Below are 18,748 nucleotides of genomic sequence, written 5' to 3'. Positions count from 1 at the left end.
GGCGCTGGGAGACGGTGTGGGCTGAGAGGAGCAGTACTGAGTACCACTAGCTGTGCACTGGAGGTCCACCTGAGAGAGATAAATGCTTGTTCTTGATCAAGCACCAAGCTCTCCTCACAACAGTCTGACCTCGCAGAGGGCTCATGGGAGCCATAGAGCATTGTGGGTAGCTGTGGCTGGGGCCGGCGTAGCGCTGCGTTCCATCTCTGCCACGCTCTGTCTAGGTTGCTGACATCATTAGTGCTCCATGAAACATTCATCCAAGGGCAGAGAAACCGGTTTTTCAACAGCCAAGGCTATGAAAAACACAAACGGTACACGCACAAACAGTACACATACACACACCGGCGTCCATGCTTAAACAAACAGGGCTGTGTTTCACAGTGGTCGAGGAGGTTTCTATAACCAATAGAGGTGCAGTTAGACTAAGGGTAGCAGCTGACTGATAAATGATTCAGTGCCTGACTGAGCATCTGACAGTCATACAGCTGGCCTCTCTGTATTCAGCACAGCCTCAAGCCCACAATCAGACCGCCAGTCAGTGGGACTGACTTTCACACTCCCTTATCTCCTGTCCAAACCCCTGAGACAGACTGGGGAACTGGATAAAGGAAAGGACTCCAAACTAACCAGGCATGAGATAATGCATTATCACACAGACAGGTATAGGCCCGAAGACAAACACACAAATGAGAACCCACACCTACAAAACACTACAGGGCTATATACGCAGCAGCAGAATCATCCATCCTTCTGGCCAATCCAGTCATGGCAGGCAGTTCACTGCAAGGCCAAACTCACCTTAGAGAGATTACAGTGGCAGGGTTCATGTTAGTTGACCTGTGGCATGCAGCTTAACATGTTAACCCCAGTCTGGGGTAGATAGATGAGCAGGACAATCATGCTGAACACACGCGCACTCTCACACAAACAAACGGGCACCCTAGCTGAATGGTGGCCTGGAATAATTCATGTAGGGGGTTCCCCTCTGAACTAGACCACTGGTGTGTTGACTGTTTGGGAGGTGACGTGAAGGTGTAGGCCTCTCTCTGAACCATGCTGTCCTGTCCCCTTACTAAAAGGAATGCTATACTGTAGTGGTTGTTTGCTTCAGTTAGCTAGGAACCTTTATTTGATCCCATTTGTCCTAGTGAGGTGAAATCTCTTGTAAGAGAGATGCCGGTGCCCACTAATTCGCTTAGTCTCTCCCCTGGCACTGAACCCTTGGTGTATACTGTACTGTACCCTGGCATGTGATCCTACACTGTACAAAGCCTCAGGATTGCCATATCGGGTACCTTGATCTAGCTGCTCATAGTGTTAGAGTGGGAGGAGGGGAGTGGTAGTGATGTGAGTGTGGGCATACAAAACGGCTTTTCTGTGAAGAGCCTCATAATCACACACACCTGCCTTGGCTGTGACGGAGGCGGAGTAAGACCGCATGCTCAACACAATACAAAGGTCACACAGGGAGGAGGAAACAGTCAACAGTTCAGTCTTCACTTACAGAAGTCAATATCAGCTGGGCAGTCTGATTCTTAACCCTTCTACCACAAGTCTGCACTCGTTCACACTGGATGTGAAAAGAAACAGACTGGTATAAGTCAATTTAAGTAGATTTGGTAGAAACTCCCTCCAGCTCATCCTAGATAGAGAAAATTTGGGGGTGGGGTACGGAGGCTGAATGCCGCCCTTGGTGTGCTAGCTCAGACGTTACTCTCTAATCACATGTTCTCAGTCATAAGGGCGGTGCTCAATGGCTGGAACGGAGATCTGAAAATACCTCAGAACTATCCAATCCAAACATTCAATCATTCCACTAGTATTACTGGAATGCCGGTAATTCAGGGAAATGTTAGATGGACTGCCCAAAAAGGCTGAATGAATAAAGACTTGTACTGTTGTGCACCATCCTCTCAATCGTTTTCCTTCACAACAGACACTCACCTGGCTTGTTAAACCACTTGATGCATCACACTACACTCCAGGATGAGACAGAAAACTGGTGAAGACATCCCAGCAGAGAGCAAAGGGCTTGCAGAAAAGACATGTCTGAGGAAAACCTTCACATGAAGTTAACGTTAGCTGTGACTGCCTCCCACACAAGCAGCTCCTGCTGTTTCCATAAGGCCAATAATGTCATGATGCAGAGTGGAAGCAGTACAGTAGGGGGTATCCTGATCAGTCCCCCACACAAAACCTTCAGAAGACAGTGGTGAAGAAAAGAGGAGGGAATGTGTTGAAAAATGACAGGGCTACTGGGATAGATTATTTTTAGGTCTCACAACACCCTTTCACACAGCAGGCCACGGAGAAGTAGAGAAGTAGAGAGAGAGAGAGAGAGAGAGAGAGAATGAGACAGAGGGTGAAATACCTTTTCTAATAGCTGTGACAGTGACGCAACCACACTGGGATCACACACAATGAGAAAGAATGTGCGTGTGTGCACGTATATGGATGTACGTTTGCATGTAGGTATGCAAGTAGAGTGTGCATGTGTCCCAGTTTGAATGTGTTGGTTGGTGATAAGCTCGTCCGAGGCACAGCGAAGGGTGGGAGGTGTACAAGACGAGCCGGCTCCAGAAAAGCTGCATGTTCCCCTTTATGTCCAGAGGCACTGAGTAATTATGAGCTCTGCTCTACACAGAGAGGAGCCAGTGTTTTGTGACTGCTAACTGACATACTAGCCCATTCCACCCATCTGGTGTAGCTACTGGAAGACAATGTGAACACCTGCAGGGCTATCTCTAGAACAAGAAGTGAATGAAACGGTCCTCTGAAACAGACTGAACCAGGAAGTGACCGCTGCAGCCTGTTATCTCATCATCCCTGGGAGAGCACAAACCTGCTAGCTGGAAATACAGATAGCAGAAACGCTAAGCTGTGTTATCACTAGAGGTCGACCGATTAAATATAAATATATTTGTAATAATGACAATTACAACAATACTGAATGAACACTTATTTTAACTTAATATAATACAGAAATAAAATCTATTTAATCTCAAATAAATAATGAAACATGCTCAATTTGGTTTCAATAATGCAAAAACAGTGTTGGAGAAGAAAGTAAAAGTGCAATATGTGCCATGTAAAAAAGCTAACGTTTCAGTTCCTTGCTCAGAACATCAGAACATATGAAAGCTGGTGGTTCCTTTTAACATGAGTCTTCAATATTCCCAGGTAAGAAGTTTAAGGTTGTAGTTATTATAGGAATTATGATGCGTCGACTATTTCTCTCTATACCATTTGTATTTCATATACCTTTGACTATTGGATGTTCTAATAGGCACTTTAGTATTGCCAGCCTAATCTCAGGAGTTGATAAACAGTGCTGGGCTTCAAGCATTGCTAAGAGCTGCTGGCAAACGCAGTAAAGTTTGAATGAATGCTTACGAGCCTGCTGCTGCCTACCACCACTCAGTCAGACTTCTCTATCAAATCATAGACGTAATTATAATAAAACACAGAAATACGAGCCTTTGGTCATTAATATAGTAAAATCCGGAAACTTGTTTCAAAAACAAAAGGTTTATTCTTTCAGTTAAATACGGAACCGTTTCGTATTTTATCGAACGGGTGGCAACCCTAAGTCTAAATATTGCTGTTACATTGCACAACCTTCAATGTTATGTCATAATTATGTGAAATTCTGGAAAATTAATTACGGTCTTCACACAGTTCACAACGAGCCAGGCGGCTCAAACTGTTGCATATACCCTGACTCTGTTTGCACTGAACGCAAGAGAAGTATTGCCTGCTAACATGACTAAATATGCAGGTTTTAAAAATATATACTTCTGTGTATTGATTTTAAGAAAGCCATTGATGTTTATGGTTAGGTACATTGGTAAAACGATTGTGCTTTTGTTAAATCATCACCCGTTTGGCGAAGTAGGTTGTGATTCGATGATAAATTAACAGGCACCGCGTTAATTATATGCAACGCAGGACAAGCTAGTTAACCTAGTAATATCAATCATGTGTAGTTAACTAGTGATTATGTGAAGATTGATTGTTTTTTACAAGATAAGTTTAATGCTAGCTAGCAACTTAGCATGGCTCCTTGCAGCCACAAGGTCCTTTAGACGCTGCACTCACGTAACAGGTGGTCAGCCTGCCACGCAGTTTCCTCGTGAAATGCAATGTAATCGGCCATAGTCGGCATCCAAAAATGCTGATTACCGATTGTTATGAAAACTTAAAAAATTGGCCATGCCGATTAAAATCGGTCGACCTCTAGTGATCACCCCAAGTAAATGTTTCCAAAACATAAAATGGTGCCATTATGAAAGAGAAACTAGGGTCTACTTGAACAGAATAGGACTGATGTGATTTAAGCCGGGGGATGGGTTAAAACTGACATGAATATCATAATTTGACAGGAAAGTGACATGCACATGATGTTGTACATACCTTCTAAAGAAACATGGTAGCCTATGTGACAAGAGTCCTCTGCCCAGTAGCTTTGGCATTAGAAGGTAGGTAACACTATAGCAGAGATAGTTTCTGTGAACAACTCTTTAACAGATAGGTCTAGCTGTATTGCAGCTCCCAAAATAACTACTCTACAGTCTGCTCTGCCTGCCTCCGCCTGAGGTGCTGCTGGTGTCTGTTACACAAGAGGACGATACCCCCTTCCCTTCACTGGGAGTGAATCCACACAAAGGTCAGGACTCAGTACCGCTCCCGTGACAAAGGAGGGAGGACAGAGCTGGCAGAATAAATACACAGTCCTGTACTGACGGTTTGTGAACTGTCAGAGGAGGACAGAGAGGATTTTGCCCTGTTGGGAGGGTGAGGGTCAACTTAGTTAACCTCTTGGGGCTAGGTGGGACGCTAGCGTGCCACCCGTGGTGCACTCCATCAACAGCAGGTGCATTTCAAGAGCGGCAAATTTGAATCCAAATAAATGTCAAAATTCAAATTTTTCAAAAATACAACTATGTTACACCATTTGAAAGATAAACATCTCCTTAATCTAACCACGTTTTACGATTTCAAAAAGGTTTTACGGCGAAAGCATAAATTTAGAGTATGTTAGGACAGTACATTTACAAGAGTTGTGTGTAATGTTTTGTCAAGTCAAAGACAGGGTCACCAAAACCATAAAACCAGCTAAAATGATACACTAACCTTTTACAATCTCCATCAGATGACACTCCTAGGACATTATGTTAGACAATGCATGCATTTTTAGTTCTATCAAGTTCATATTTATATACAAAAACAGCGTTTTACTATGGCATTGATGTTGAGGAAATCGTTTCCCTCCAATAACCGGCAGTCAAGTCAGCGTCACAAATTAAATAATTAAAATTAGAAAACATTGGTAAAATATTATATTGTCATTTAAAGAATTATAGATTTACATCTTTTGAACGCAATCAACTTGCCAGATTTAAAAATAACCTTACTGGGAAATCACACTTTGCAATAATCTGAGCACTGTGCCCAGAAAAATACGCGTTGCGATACAGACTAGACGTCATGTTGGGGAGATCTAAAATCGAAAATACTATGTAAATAATCCATTACCTTTGATTCTCTTCATCAGATGTCACTTCCAGGTATCACAGGTCCATAACGAATGTAGTTTTGTTCAAAAAAGCTCATCATTTATGTCCAAAAATCTCCATCTCGTTAGCACATGATGTAAGCCAGCCGGACTTCTCGTCATGAACGAGGGGAAAAAATATATTTCCGTTCGTTCAAACATGTCAAACGTTGTATAGCATAAATCATTAGGGCCTTTTTTAACCAGAACATGAATAATATTCAAGGTGGACGAATGCATAGTCTTTTATAACGTATTGGAACGAGGGTACCCAACATGAAGTAGCGCGCCAGGTGTCTAATGGGACATCACCGTTCCATGGCTCTTGTTCGGTCAGATCTCCCTCCAGAAGACTCAAAACACTTTGTAAAGGCTGGTGACATCTAGTGGAAGCAATAGGAAGTGCCAAAATATTCCTAAACCCCTGTGTTTTTCAATGGGATAGGTTTAAAGTCAATACAACACATCAGGTATCCACTTCCTGTCAGAAAATGTCTCAGGGTTTTGCCTGCCAAATGAGTTCTGTTATACTCACAGACACCATTCAAACAGTTTTGGAAACTTTAGAGTGTTTTCTATCCATATATAATAAGTATATGCATATTCTAGTTACTGGGTAGGATTAGTAACCAGATTAAATCGGGTACATTTTTTTTATCCAGACGTGCAAATGCTGCCCCCTAGACCCAACAGGTTAAGAGACAGGTGGTAACATGGACTGCCAGTCCCAAAATCAGTAAGACTATCTACCATCTGAAATAGAAACAGCAGATTATGTGGGGGGGGGGGGGGGGGAGCAAGAGCGAGCTCCTGGCTATCATTCCCCAAACAAAGCATTTTGGATTAACCAAAAACCAGACAGCAGCCCTTCTCTGAGATGTATGCACATCTTTTCCATCTCTTCATATTAACCTCTAGGTTTGTGTTTTGAGAAGATGTGATTTGGAAAAACTCCTTGGTGATCATATCAGTTAAGGTCAGAGATAGCTGGAGACTACAATCGGCATGATTTATTAACCCAATAACCATCAACTCATCCCACATACAGACAGGCACAGAGTCAGCCTAGGACAGAATACTAAACGTTTGGTAGGAATAGGTGTGAGAAGTAGTAGCTTTCTGCAGGCTAATATAACACTTTAGGCCTGGTTACCAGAGAACACCCTCTGTCTTCCAGTAGGCTATCCATGCATCATGCTGGTGTACAATGCCAAGCCAGACTACCACACTGCTCTCAATGTCCCAGCCAGTGTGGGAAATACAATGTTTTCTCACAAGATTCCAGCGGTCAGGATGTTAAGATATTCCTGTAATCCAAAACCCCACACAGAGACTTCATTGGGCGATACCTCCCTTGAAAAAAGCTTTTGCTCATGCAGGAAAACACGTCACAGGTCAGTTATTTGCTACGAGCATCAACAGATTTGTTGAGTTGGGCGTGACGCTCGACTTACCTGATCTGTTCGTATTCTATCCAACTCCTCTGACTGACATTGTCATGTCATTCAATGATAAGTCAATTAATGGCATTACAACAATAAATCAGATGAGTTGGCTAAAGCACAACAGATTTGGCAACCAGGCTAACGCTAGATATCTAATGAACTTTTAATGTACAGTAGACTAAAGAGTGTGACGTACCTTCCATGTGCGTGGAAGTCAAGCTGCAGGACCTTGTCCTCGTGGGAGACGGCCCTCTTGGCTCTCTGGTGGTTGCTGTGCAGGGCCTCAGTGTCGTAGGACAGGCCCTCATAGTGGTGGATGTACTTGTTCAGAGGGTTTCCATACTGACCTGCAGGAACCGAGGTGAGAACAGGCTTTTAATGGCCAATTAAAATGTCAAACAACTCATTCCTGATAGGCATGGGGTGCAGTGACAAACCTTCAGAACAGCACTACCTCAAAACGTCTATAAGGAATTATTTTTAACCCGAGACCATGACACATAATCCCTCATTATGAAAGCTTTAGCCTTGACTAGATTCACAAGTATGTTATGAATAATACAACAGCAGGATGTGTGAATTTCTCTCGTTCTCACCATTGATTCAGACTTACTGTGTGTGTGTGTGTGTGTGTGTGTGTGTGTGTGTTTTTTCCATTTCATTCTTCTTTGGATGAAGATGTTACTTCCTCAATAACTATTTTTGGAACTAAGAATAGTTGCACTTTGAAGGACACCTGCGCCAACAAGATAGTACAATACTATAGAGGCCCAATGGTTATTTTCAGCTTAATATTTGGTTCATTCACTTTTCCCATTCCATCTAAAACTGCTGCAGCAAATGGTCAAAACAATCAATTGAAACAATTGGCTACCGCAAACACATTTTGAATGCATTCTTTGAGTGTGTGTTAGATATTTACAGTGTTGAAATGCTGGGGAAAACACCTTCCACAAGACTGCAGTGTGCTGCCAATGATATCCCCACTCCCCTTCCCATCATAGAGACCTAGAGTGATTCCCATCAAGAGCAGCTAGCTAGACACCCTTTACTCTGCCTCCTGCTGACTCAGACCACTTTATTATCTGACACAAACACCATTCTCATCATTTCCAGCTCCTAGCAGGGGTTCCAGGCATCTCTACACTGATGTGATCCAATCCCCAGCCCCAGTCTCATCTTCCCTCCCCCTGCTCTCAGAAACACATTACAGCAGAGAAACTCCGCCAACACAGAAAAATTGCCATTTGTCAAACTTCAGAGAGAGATTTTTTGTTTCCCACTAAATTTCGTGGGATCTTTTAAAAAAAATGTTTTGTTTTTATACATTTTAAATCACCAGAGCATTTTAAATTTGATGTACTGGGGGGGGGGGGGGGGGGGTTCGCTTTACACAACACCAACTCCATCATCAAGTTTGCTGACGATCAGGCCGATGCCCCCTTCTGTGGCCGTCATGCCCCTAACCGTTGCTGCAAAAGTGACCGTTGTGCCTTTGGGCTGAATACAATGATTATAAATTCCCTTCTTCCGGCTGCTAATCACCGTGCTCCGAAGCACCTCTCACTCACATGGCTCGCTCAGATATCTCAATTCTTATTAACCAATGAACGTCACGTGATCGGGTCCTTCTCACAGGCATTGCAGCTCTGAAGTAGGCTACATTTACCGTTCGTCAGCCAACAAGAATGAGTTAAGAACAGCAAAATCACTAGCCTATGTCAATCTACTATCCCCCATGGGTAGAAAAGTTTACCTATTCTATTGGCAATAACTAATGCAACAGGTCAGAAGGTATAGATTAAAAATGTTGATAGCCTAATAGTTTATTTCTTCACATTCATTATAAACGCAGCAATTCGCACATGGCAGTAGGCTATTTGGCGCAAATGTTCCAAAATGCAATTAGCAGGAAAACACCGTTCTCAAAAGTGCAAATGCTAGCAGTTTCACATGACAGAAACGAAAATATGAATTTAGTAAGAGGGAAGATCTAAAGACGGTTTGTTAATATGACTAGGATTGTGACTTTCGCTGCTGGACAACGAAAGAAAGTTGAGAACATGAGAAACAGGTTTCAATGACATGAGGACGTGTTAAACGAAACCCCGTAACATTCCTATGGTCAGAACACAGTAAGACATGCTTCATAAAATGAAAAAAATAACTTCCAGATTTTAAACAATTAAGTTTATGGTAAAATAGTTACAAAATGTTGACTGCATCCACTAAGATTGCAAGGTGGGTGATCTTGCAGTGTGCAACAAGCACTGGCACTTCTCTCCTATCTGAAGGAACAGTGACTGAAGTATGTCGACAGAATCAAGCCAATAGATATTATTAATGATCCTATATTATATTTGCCAAACATGACTGGCGTTTAGCACACACACACACACAATTAAAAGTCATTCAAGTTTGGCTACATTTTTAGGGGCCTCCCTCATGTCAGCATTGGTCTGGACATGACAGCCTATGTGCATTTGCTACAGCCTATCACCTACACTTTAACATGTAGGCGTGTGCGTGTTTTCCATTTCATCCTTCCTTGGATAAAGATGTTACTTCCTGAAGCACTGTTTTTGGGACTAAGAATAGCTTCACTTGTGAAGGACACCCACAAGATCCTACAGAGACCAAATGGTTATTTTTCAGCTCAATATTTGCTATATTCACTTTTTCCCATCCCATCTAAAACTGCTGCAGCAATAGTCAAAACAATCAATTGAAACAATTGGCTACCGCAAACACATTTTGAATGCATTCTTTGAGTGTGTGTTAGATATTTACAGTGTTGAAATGCTGGGGAAACACCTTCCACAAGGCTGCAGTGTGCTGCCAATGATATCCCCACTCCCCTTCCCATCATAGAGACCTAGAGTGATTCCCATCAAGAGCAGCTAGCTAGACACCCTTTACTCTGCCTCCTGCTGACTCAGACCACTTTATTATCTGACACAAACACCATTCTCATCATTTCCAGCTCCTAGCAGGGGTTCCAGGCATCAGAAAGTTTCCGACCCTTTGCAACCCTATTCCTACGTCGCCTCCACGTGACCTACTTGTTGTGTGTATGTACTGACATGTATGTGGAACTGATCATGCACACACACACACACACTGCATGTTAATGTTCTTAGAAATGTATGTCAATTGTGAAGTCTTTCGTAATGCATTTTTCCATTATATGTCGGTCCCCAGTAAGACTAGCTGTCACCATTGGCGTCGGCTAATGGAGATCCTAATAAATCAAATCAAGTTACTAATCTAGGCGGCAGGTAGCCTAGTGGTTAGAACATTGGGCCAGTAACCGAAAGGTTGCTGGATCGAATCCCCGAGCTGACAAGGTCAAAATATGTTGTTCTGCCCACTATTCTCTGGTAGGCTTGCATTGTAAATAAGAAGTTGTTCTTAACGGACTTGACTAGTTAAGGTTATATTTATTTAAAAAAATATATTTAAAAAAATAAAATCTATGCTTAACCACCTTTGAGGGTTTACACTCTCATTACCAGTTCTCAGGCTGACTTTCTCTAGTCTGTTTCCCACAGTTCAAATGACAGTCTTCTACAGTACATAGGAAACAAAACCTTTATTTATTTTTTTATTTTTTAAACAAATGGCTAAAACCATGTGCATTTTGTTTAATATCTACGGGGAAATCACTAGGATTTTATGCAGTCAGTTTCACACAGGGAAATGCTGATGAATGTCTTGCTCGAGCTATGTATGCAACTGGTTCACCTCTGCTCACAGGCAATGTGTATTGGAAGAGATTTCTGAATGTTCTTCGCCCAGCATACACTCCTCCAACCAGACATGCTTTATCTACTCATTTTCTGGATGCAGCGCTCAACAGAGTTCAAGTGAAGGTCAAGCAAATCATAGAGAAAGCAGACTGTATTGCAATCATCTCTGATGGGTGGTCGAATATTCGTGGGCAAGGAATAATTAACTACATCATCTCCACCCCTAAACCAGTATTCTACAAAGCACAGACACAAGGGATAACAGACACACCGGTCTCTACATTGCAGATGAGCTGAAGGCAGTCATCAATGACCTTGTACCACAGAAGGTATTTTCACTGGTGACAGACAATGCTGCGAACATGAAGGCTGCTTGGTCTAAAGTGGAGGGGTCCTACCCTCACATCACACCCATTGGCTGTGCTGCTCATGCATTGAATATGCTCCTGAAGGACATCAGGGTACTGAAAACAATGGATACACTCTACAGGAGAGCCAAGGAAATGGTTAGGTATGTGAAGGGTCATCAAGTTATAGCAGCAAAGTGAGAAGAATAATAGCACCACATTGAAGCTGCCCAGCAACACCCGTTGGGGTGGTGTTGTCATCATGTTTGACTGTCTCCTGGAGGAGAAGGAGTCTCTCCAAGAAATGGCCATATCACAGTCTGCCGATATGGACAGCCCAATGAAGAGGATCCTCCTGGATGTGTTTTGGGAGAGCGTGGTAAGCAGCCTGAAACTTATAGCAGTTGCACGGATTGAGAGAGACAATGCCATCCTGTCTGCTGTTCAGACTCTGTTTGCAGATGTGAGAGAAGAAATCCGTACTGCCCTGCCCACTTTACTGTTGCTCCAAGCAGAGGAAACTGCAGTTCTGAAATACATAAAAAACCATGAAGACTTCTGCCTGAAGCCCATACACGCCACAGCGTACATGTTGGACCCCAAGTATGCTGGCAAGAGCATCCTGTCTGGTGCAGAGATCAACAAGGCCTATAGTGTCATCACTACCGTGTCTCGTCACCTTGGCCTGGATGAGGGCAAAGTTCTTGGTAGCCTGGCGAAGTACACTTCCAAGCAAGGGCTTTGGGATGGAGACGCAATATGGCAGTCGTGCCAACATATCTCATCAGCCACCTGGTGGAAGGGACTTTGTGGAGCTGAGGCTCTTTCCCCTGTTGCCTCCATCATCCTCCAAATCCCACCAACATTAGCCGCCTCAAAGCGCAACTGGTCCTTGTTTGGGAACACACATACCAAAGCACGCAACAGGCTGAACAATACAAGGGTTAAACAATTGGTGGCCATCCAGGCAAATTTGAGGGGTTTTTTAGCCTGACAACAAGCTGTCCTCAACAAGGCTGGAAAGTGACAGTGAAGATGAGGCCTCAGTCTGATGTTCAAGAGGTGGACATTGAGGAGGTCCAGGGAGAAGACATGGAAGCCTGAGAGGAAGACTACCAAAGCTTTAGTTTCTAGACTATCATTTTACAGATGTTTATTGAAAACGTTTTTGGGAGATGCGATGGATCATTGGGGATTGTTCAATATTCCCTTTATTTTGTTGTTCAGTGAAATCATCCCATGTGAAGAGTCAACTCATTTAATTAAAAGTTCAATTCGTAACTAAATTGTTTTTATTTCTATTGGAAGGATTTAATCATTTGCAATTATGTCTACTTATGATAAACATTTTACCTTATGTTTCTGTCTCCATATGATATGGTAAATATATCCACTGCAAAAAAAACATAAAATTGAAATGGTATTAATATTAATTTGCATATATTTCCGTTTATTCCCATGGAAAAAGTTCCCACCTCTGAATATTCCCAAAATGTGCAACCTTACCTGGGGTACACCATAATTTACATGTTTGACATTAAAGACAACCCTCTGAGTTCTATTAGATAGATAGCTCTGAATCCACGATATGGCTGAGGTTGAAAAGCCATAACACAAGTTCTCAACAACAGGTTATGGTCAATCATAGCTAAGGCTGCACTGAAATCGAACAGTACAGCTCCCACAGAGACATCAGGGATTGTAACATACTCTGTTTCAAAGAAACATGGCTCTCTCGGGATATGCTGTCAGTCGGTACAGCCACCGGGATTCTTTGTGCGTAGCGCCGACAGAAATAATCTCTCCGGGAAGAAGAAGGGCGGGGGTGTATGTTACATGATTAACGACTCATGGTGTAATTGTAACAACATACAGGAAGTCAAGTCCTTTTGTTCACCTGACCTAGAACTCCTCACAATCAAATGCCAACCTAATTATCTCCCAAGAGAATTCTCGTCGGTTATTGTCACAGCCATGTGTATATCCCCCCTCAAGCCGATACCACAACAGCCATTTTGCTCCTCCCTTCCTATAGGCATAAACTCAAACAGGATGTACCCTTGATAAGGACTATTCAACGCTGGTCTGACCAATCGGAATCCACGCTTCAAGATTGTTTTGATCACGTAGACCGGGACATGTTCCGGGTAGCCTCAGAGAATAATATTGACTTATAAACTCACTCACTGAATAATCAGCGCATAAAGAAGTGCATAGGAGATGTTGTACCCACTGTGACTATTAAAACCTACCCTAACCAGAAACCATGGATAGATGGCGGCATTTGCGCAAAACTGAAAGCGCAAACCACTGCATTCAACCATGGAAAGGTGACTGGGAATATGGCCGAATACAAACAGTATAGTTATTCCCTCCGTAATGCAATTAAACAGGCGAAATGTCAGTATAGAGACAAAGTGGAGTCACAATTCAACGGCTCAGACACTACACGTACGTGGTAGGGTCTACAGACAATCACAGACTACAAAAAGAAAACCAGCCACGTCACGGACACCGACGTCTTGCTTCCAGACAAACTAAACACATTCTTTGCCTGCTTTGAGGTTAATACAGTGCCACCGACACTGCCCGCTACCAAGGACTGTGGGCTCTCCTTCTCCGTGGCCGACATGAGTAAGACATTTAAACGTGTTAACCCTCGCAAGGCTGCCGGCCCAGACAGCATCCCTAGCTGCATCCTCAGAGCATGCGCAGACCAGCTGGCTGGTGTGGTTACGGACATTTTCAATCTCTCCCTATCCCAGACTGCTGTCCCCACATGCTTCAAGATGGCCACCATTGTCCCTGTTCCCAAGAAAGCTAAATTAACTGATCTAAATGACTATTGCCCGTAGCACTCACATCTGTCACAAATGCTTTGAGAGACTAGTCAAGGATCATATCACCTCCACCTTACCTGTCTAGACCCACCTCAATTTGCATACCACCCCCAATAGGTCCACAGATGATGCAATTGCCATCACACTGCCCTATCCCATCTGGACAAAGGAATACCTACGTAAGAATGCTGTTCACTGACTACAGCTCAGCATTCAACACCATAATACCCTCCAAGCTCATCATTAAGCTTGAGGCCCTGGGTCTCAACCCCGCCCTGTGCAATTGGGTCCTGGACTTCCTGACGGGCAGCCCCCAGGTGGTGAAGGTAGGAAACAACATCTCCACTTCGCTGATCCTCAACACTGGGTCCCCACAAGGGTGCGTTCTCAGCCCTCTACTGTACTCCCTGTTCACCCATGACTGCGTGACCATGCACGCCTCCAACTCAATCAAGTTTGCAGACGACACAACAGTAATAGGCTTGATTACCAACAACAATGAGACAGCCTATAGGGAGGTGGTGAGGGCACTCGTTAGTGTGGTGTCAGGAAAACAACCTCACACTCAACGTCAACAAAACAAACTTGTTCTCAACTGGCCTACCTGGTTAAATAAAAGGTGGGGGGGTGAATAAAAATGACCGTGGACTTCAGTAAACAGCAGAGGGAGCACCCCCCTATCCACATCGACAGGACAGTAGGGGAGAAGGTGGAAAGTTTTAAGTTCCTCTGCGTACACGTCACTGACAAACTGAAATGGTCCACCCACACAGACAGTGTGGTGAAGAAGGCGCAACAGCGCCTGTTCAACCTCAGGAGGCTGAAGAAATTTGGCTTGTCACCAAAAACAAACTTTTACAGATGCACAATAGAGAGCAGCCTGTCGGGCTGTATCACCACCTGGTACGTCAACTGCACCGCCCACAACCGCAGGGCTCTCCAGAGTGTGGTGCTGTCTGCACAGCAGATCACCTGGGGCAAACTCCCTCCCTACAGGACACCTACAGCACCCGATGTCAAGGGAAGGCCAAAAAGATAAATCAAGGACAACCACCCGAGCCACTACCTGTTCACCCCGCTTCCATCCAGAAGGCGAGGTCAGTACAGGTGCATCAAAGCTGGGACCGAGAGATAGAAGCTGTTTTTCAATCTCAAGGCCATCAGACTGTTAAAACAGCCATCACTAACACAGAGAGGTTGCTGCCTACATACATACTTCAAATCATTGGCCACTTTAATAAATTGATCACTAGTCACTTTAATAATACCACTAATGTTTACATATCTTGCATTATTCATCTTATATGTATATACTGTATTTCATACCATCTATTGCATCTTGCCTATGCCGCTCGGTCATTGCTCATCCATATATTTCTATGAATATATTCTTATTCCATTCCTTAGATGTGTGTATTAGGTAGTTGCTAGATTACTTGGTTAGATATTACTTCACTGTCGGAACTAGAAGCACAAGCACTTTGCTACACTCGCAATAACATCTGCTAACCATGTGCATGTGACCAATAAAATTTGATATGACAATCTTATCAATTTATTTCCACCAATCATTTGTGTCAGCGCAGTACATGTTGAGTGGTCTTCTCTATAAGCATGCTGAAAGTCTGTCACGACTAAGACATGAAAAAGGCTTACATACTTTTCAATAAAGCTGAGGAGTACCACCATTACTAACCGACTGCTATCAAAACCTGGTCATCAGTACGCCACACTCCAGAGTACGGCTGACCCAATTTAGTCGACTGCTCTAATAAAGGCTTAAAAAATAATAATGACTCTGGTACACATTTATTTTGTTTACATTGTTCCAAACATTCACAGAAATTATAGTTATCTATACAGCACATATAACATGCACGTAGCACTTGCTCCTTACCTTTTTCTTGATCTCCAGTATTTTCAACAACGAGTCACATTTATTCCACACACCTGACTTCTCCTTTACCTCCTGAGCAACCAGTAAACATGGCCCCATTTCAAGTTGATTTGTCACGGGGGGGGTTTAAGTCGGGGACAGCCCTACTCCAGAGTAAACCATACCACTAGACCAAAAAGCCATCTTCCACTCTGAGGTAAGGGAGTTTACTTTATAGATTGTCAAGGTTGCTCATAAGGCAAGGCAAAGACTTGGTGCACTCCAACAGTTGTACTATCTATGTGTATGTTTAGCCTATAAGCATATAGCCTAGATCAGAAGCTAGAGAGTTCTTTAGAATTCTCCTTACAGTGATTGTGGTTGAAATACATGAGGAAAACGCCTTCACAGTTTGAGCAAAGCAAACCTGCACAGAGTAAAGAAAGGAGAAATCACTAAAAACTTTGTAGTCATCAGCAGCGTTAGATGGAGTGCTCTCCCGGAGGCAGCAGCGGCGCGGCCCCTGCTTCCACCTGCTCGGCTGTGATAAAACTCTTCACTTATCTAGTTCTGGCTAGGGGATAAACGTTGCTCGTTAACCTGTTAGGGCTAGGGGGCAGTATTGACACGGCTGGATAAAAAACATACCCGATTTAATCTGGTTACCACTCCTACCCAGTAACTAGAATATGCATATACTTATTACATATGGATAGAAAACACCCTAAAGTTTCTAAAACTGTTTGAATGGTGTCTGAGTATAACAGAACTCAAATGGCAGGTCAAAACCTGAGAGATTCCTTTACAGGAAGTGGCCTGTCTGACCATTTCTTGAACTTCTTTTCCATCTCTATCTTTTACTAAGGATCTCTGCTCTAACGTGACACTTCCCACGTCTTCCATAGGCTCTCAGAGCCCGGGAAAAAACAGAATGTCGTCATTCCAGCCCCAGGCTGAAACACATTATCGCCTTTCTCAAGTGGCCGATCAAGGGACTCTGGGCTTATGCGCGTGACCCGACCGCCCCCGCCTTTGTGATTTTTTTCCTCTGTTTGCCGAAAAGGAGATTCCCTGTCGGAATATTATCGCTTTTCTACGAGAAAAATGGCGTAAAAATTGATTTTAAACAGCGGTTGACATGCTTCGAAGTACGGTAATGGAATATTTAGAATTTTATTGTCACGAATTGCGCCATGCGCGCGACACTTCTTTACCATTTCGGATAGTGTCTGGAACGCACGAACAAAACGCCGCTATTCGGATATAACGATGGATTATTTTGGACCAAACCAACATTTGTTATTGAAGTAGCAGTCCTGGGAGTGCATTCTGACGAAGACAACAAAAGGTAATCAAACTTTTATAATAGTAAATATGATTATGGTGAGTGCTAAACTTGCCGGGTGTCTAAATAGCGAGCCCGTGATGCCTGGGCTATGTACTTAGAATATTGCAAAATGTGCTTTCACCAAAAAGCTATTTTAAAATCGGACATATCAAGTGCATAGAGGAGGTCTGTATCTATAATTCTTAAAATAATTGTTATGCTTTTTGTGAACGTTTATCGTGAGTAATTTAGTAAAATGTTAGCGAATTCCCCGGAAGTTTTCTAGTTTGCTAGTTCTGAACGTCACATGCTAATGTAAAAAGCTGGTTTTTGATATAAATATGAACTTGATTGAACAAAACATGCATGTATTGTATAACATAATGTCCTAGGGTTGTCATCTGATGAAGATCATCAAAGGTGAGTGCTGCATTTAGCTGTCTTCTGGGTTTTGGTGACATTATATGCTGGCATGAAAAATGGGTGTCTGATTATTTCTGGCTTGGTACTCTGCTGACATAATCTAATGTTTTGCTTTCGTTGTAAAGCCTTTTTGAAATCGGACAGTGTGGTTAGATTAACGAGAGTCTTGTCTTTAAATAGCTGTAAAATAGTCATATGTTTGAGAAATTGAAGTAATAGGATTTTTAAGGTTTTGAAAATCGCGCCACAGGCTGCAAGTGGCTGTTACGTAGGTGGGACGCAAGCGTCCCACCTAGCCCATAGAGGTTAAGAGTGGGACACTGACATGCATCGTAATTCCACACGAGGCTACTCTCTCTCCTGTGCGTCTGTCACTGTGTGGTGCCCTGTTACATTACAGGAGAGCGAGGGGACATTAATGTAGAACCAGGAGGCTTTTAAAGAGCTTTTAGATGCAACGGTCACACTTTTAGCAATCAGCACGGGATGGAAGCAGCCATCACTTATTCATTCAGTTCTTTTTCAGGTTAAAATGAAAGCTAGTCCCATAGGAACAGCACACTGGCTCCTGCTCATATGTAGCTCAGCTGTTGGCTGACTGATGCTATGCTGGCTGGTTGCAGTGTTAGAGCTTTATTGAGACTGTCTACTATACTGCCTGATGCTAGCTGAGAATATTCCTCTGCCCAGACAGCTTGGCAACACTGGGCAAATGGTCAAACTGCTCCTCTCACTAGTCAGTCCGGTCGGTAGGGCTAGACTGTGTGTGTCCAGTCTGGTGTCTCCAGAGCTGCCCATTGATGGGAACATGGTCCCACTTCATTCACACTGAGGGGCTCCTTAGGATCCTGCCGAAGTGGAAAATACAGCCTCTTCCCTGACAGCTGTGTACTATCAGAGTTGAGAGTGTTTAAACATTTGAATTTGAAAGGGCTCAAGAAATACTCAGGGAGAAATTACAAAAAATATATAAATAAATAAATAAATCACATCTGCTAGACGAACACAAAAACACTTAAGTGCACAACAGTGTGGCAAAGGAACAATGTTTTTCTATGAAGGGAGAGCATTGACAGCAGACTATTTCATCTGGGGAGAATAAACCTTCATCTACATTCGATTTTCCTCTACCTCCAGAATGCATCTGTAGACTAGAAGTGGATCTGAGGAGATTAGATGAATAA

At 43.1% G+C, this 18,748-nt stretch overlaps 1 protein-coding gene across 1 annotated transcript in view; it reads right to left on the bottom strand.

The window, feature by feature from the left end:
* The window catches only part of LOC106587342 (disintegrin and metalloproteinase domain-containing protein 10), a 106,887-nt gene that overhangs the window by 69,030 nt on the left and 19,109 nt on the right, over positions 1–18,748 (bottom strand). Inside the window, exon 2 of the mRNA XM_014175660.3 lies at positions 7,199–7,349. Coding sequence (XP_014031135.1) covers positions 7,199–7,349 — 151 coding nt within the window. The remainder of the gene's footprint in view (positions 1–7,198; positions 7,350–18,748) is intronic.

This window comes from Salmo salar, chromosome 26 (assembly GCF_965601325.2).
Source record: "Salmo salar chromosome 26, fSalSal1, whole genome shotgun sequence".
NCBI lineage: Eukaryota > Metazoa > Chordata > Actinopteri > Salmoniformes > Salmonidae > Salmo > Salmo salar.
This window is presented reverse-complemented; position numbering and strand designations above follow the sequence as displayed.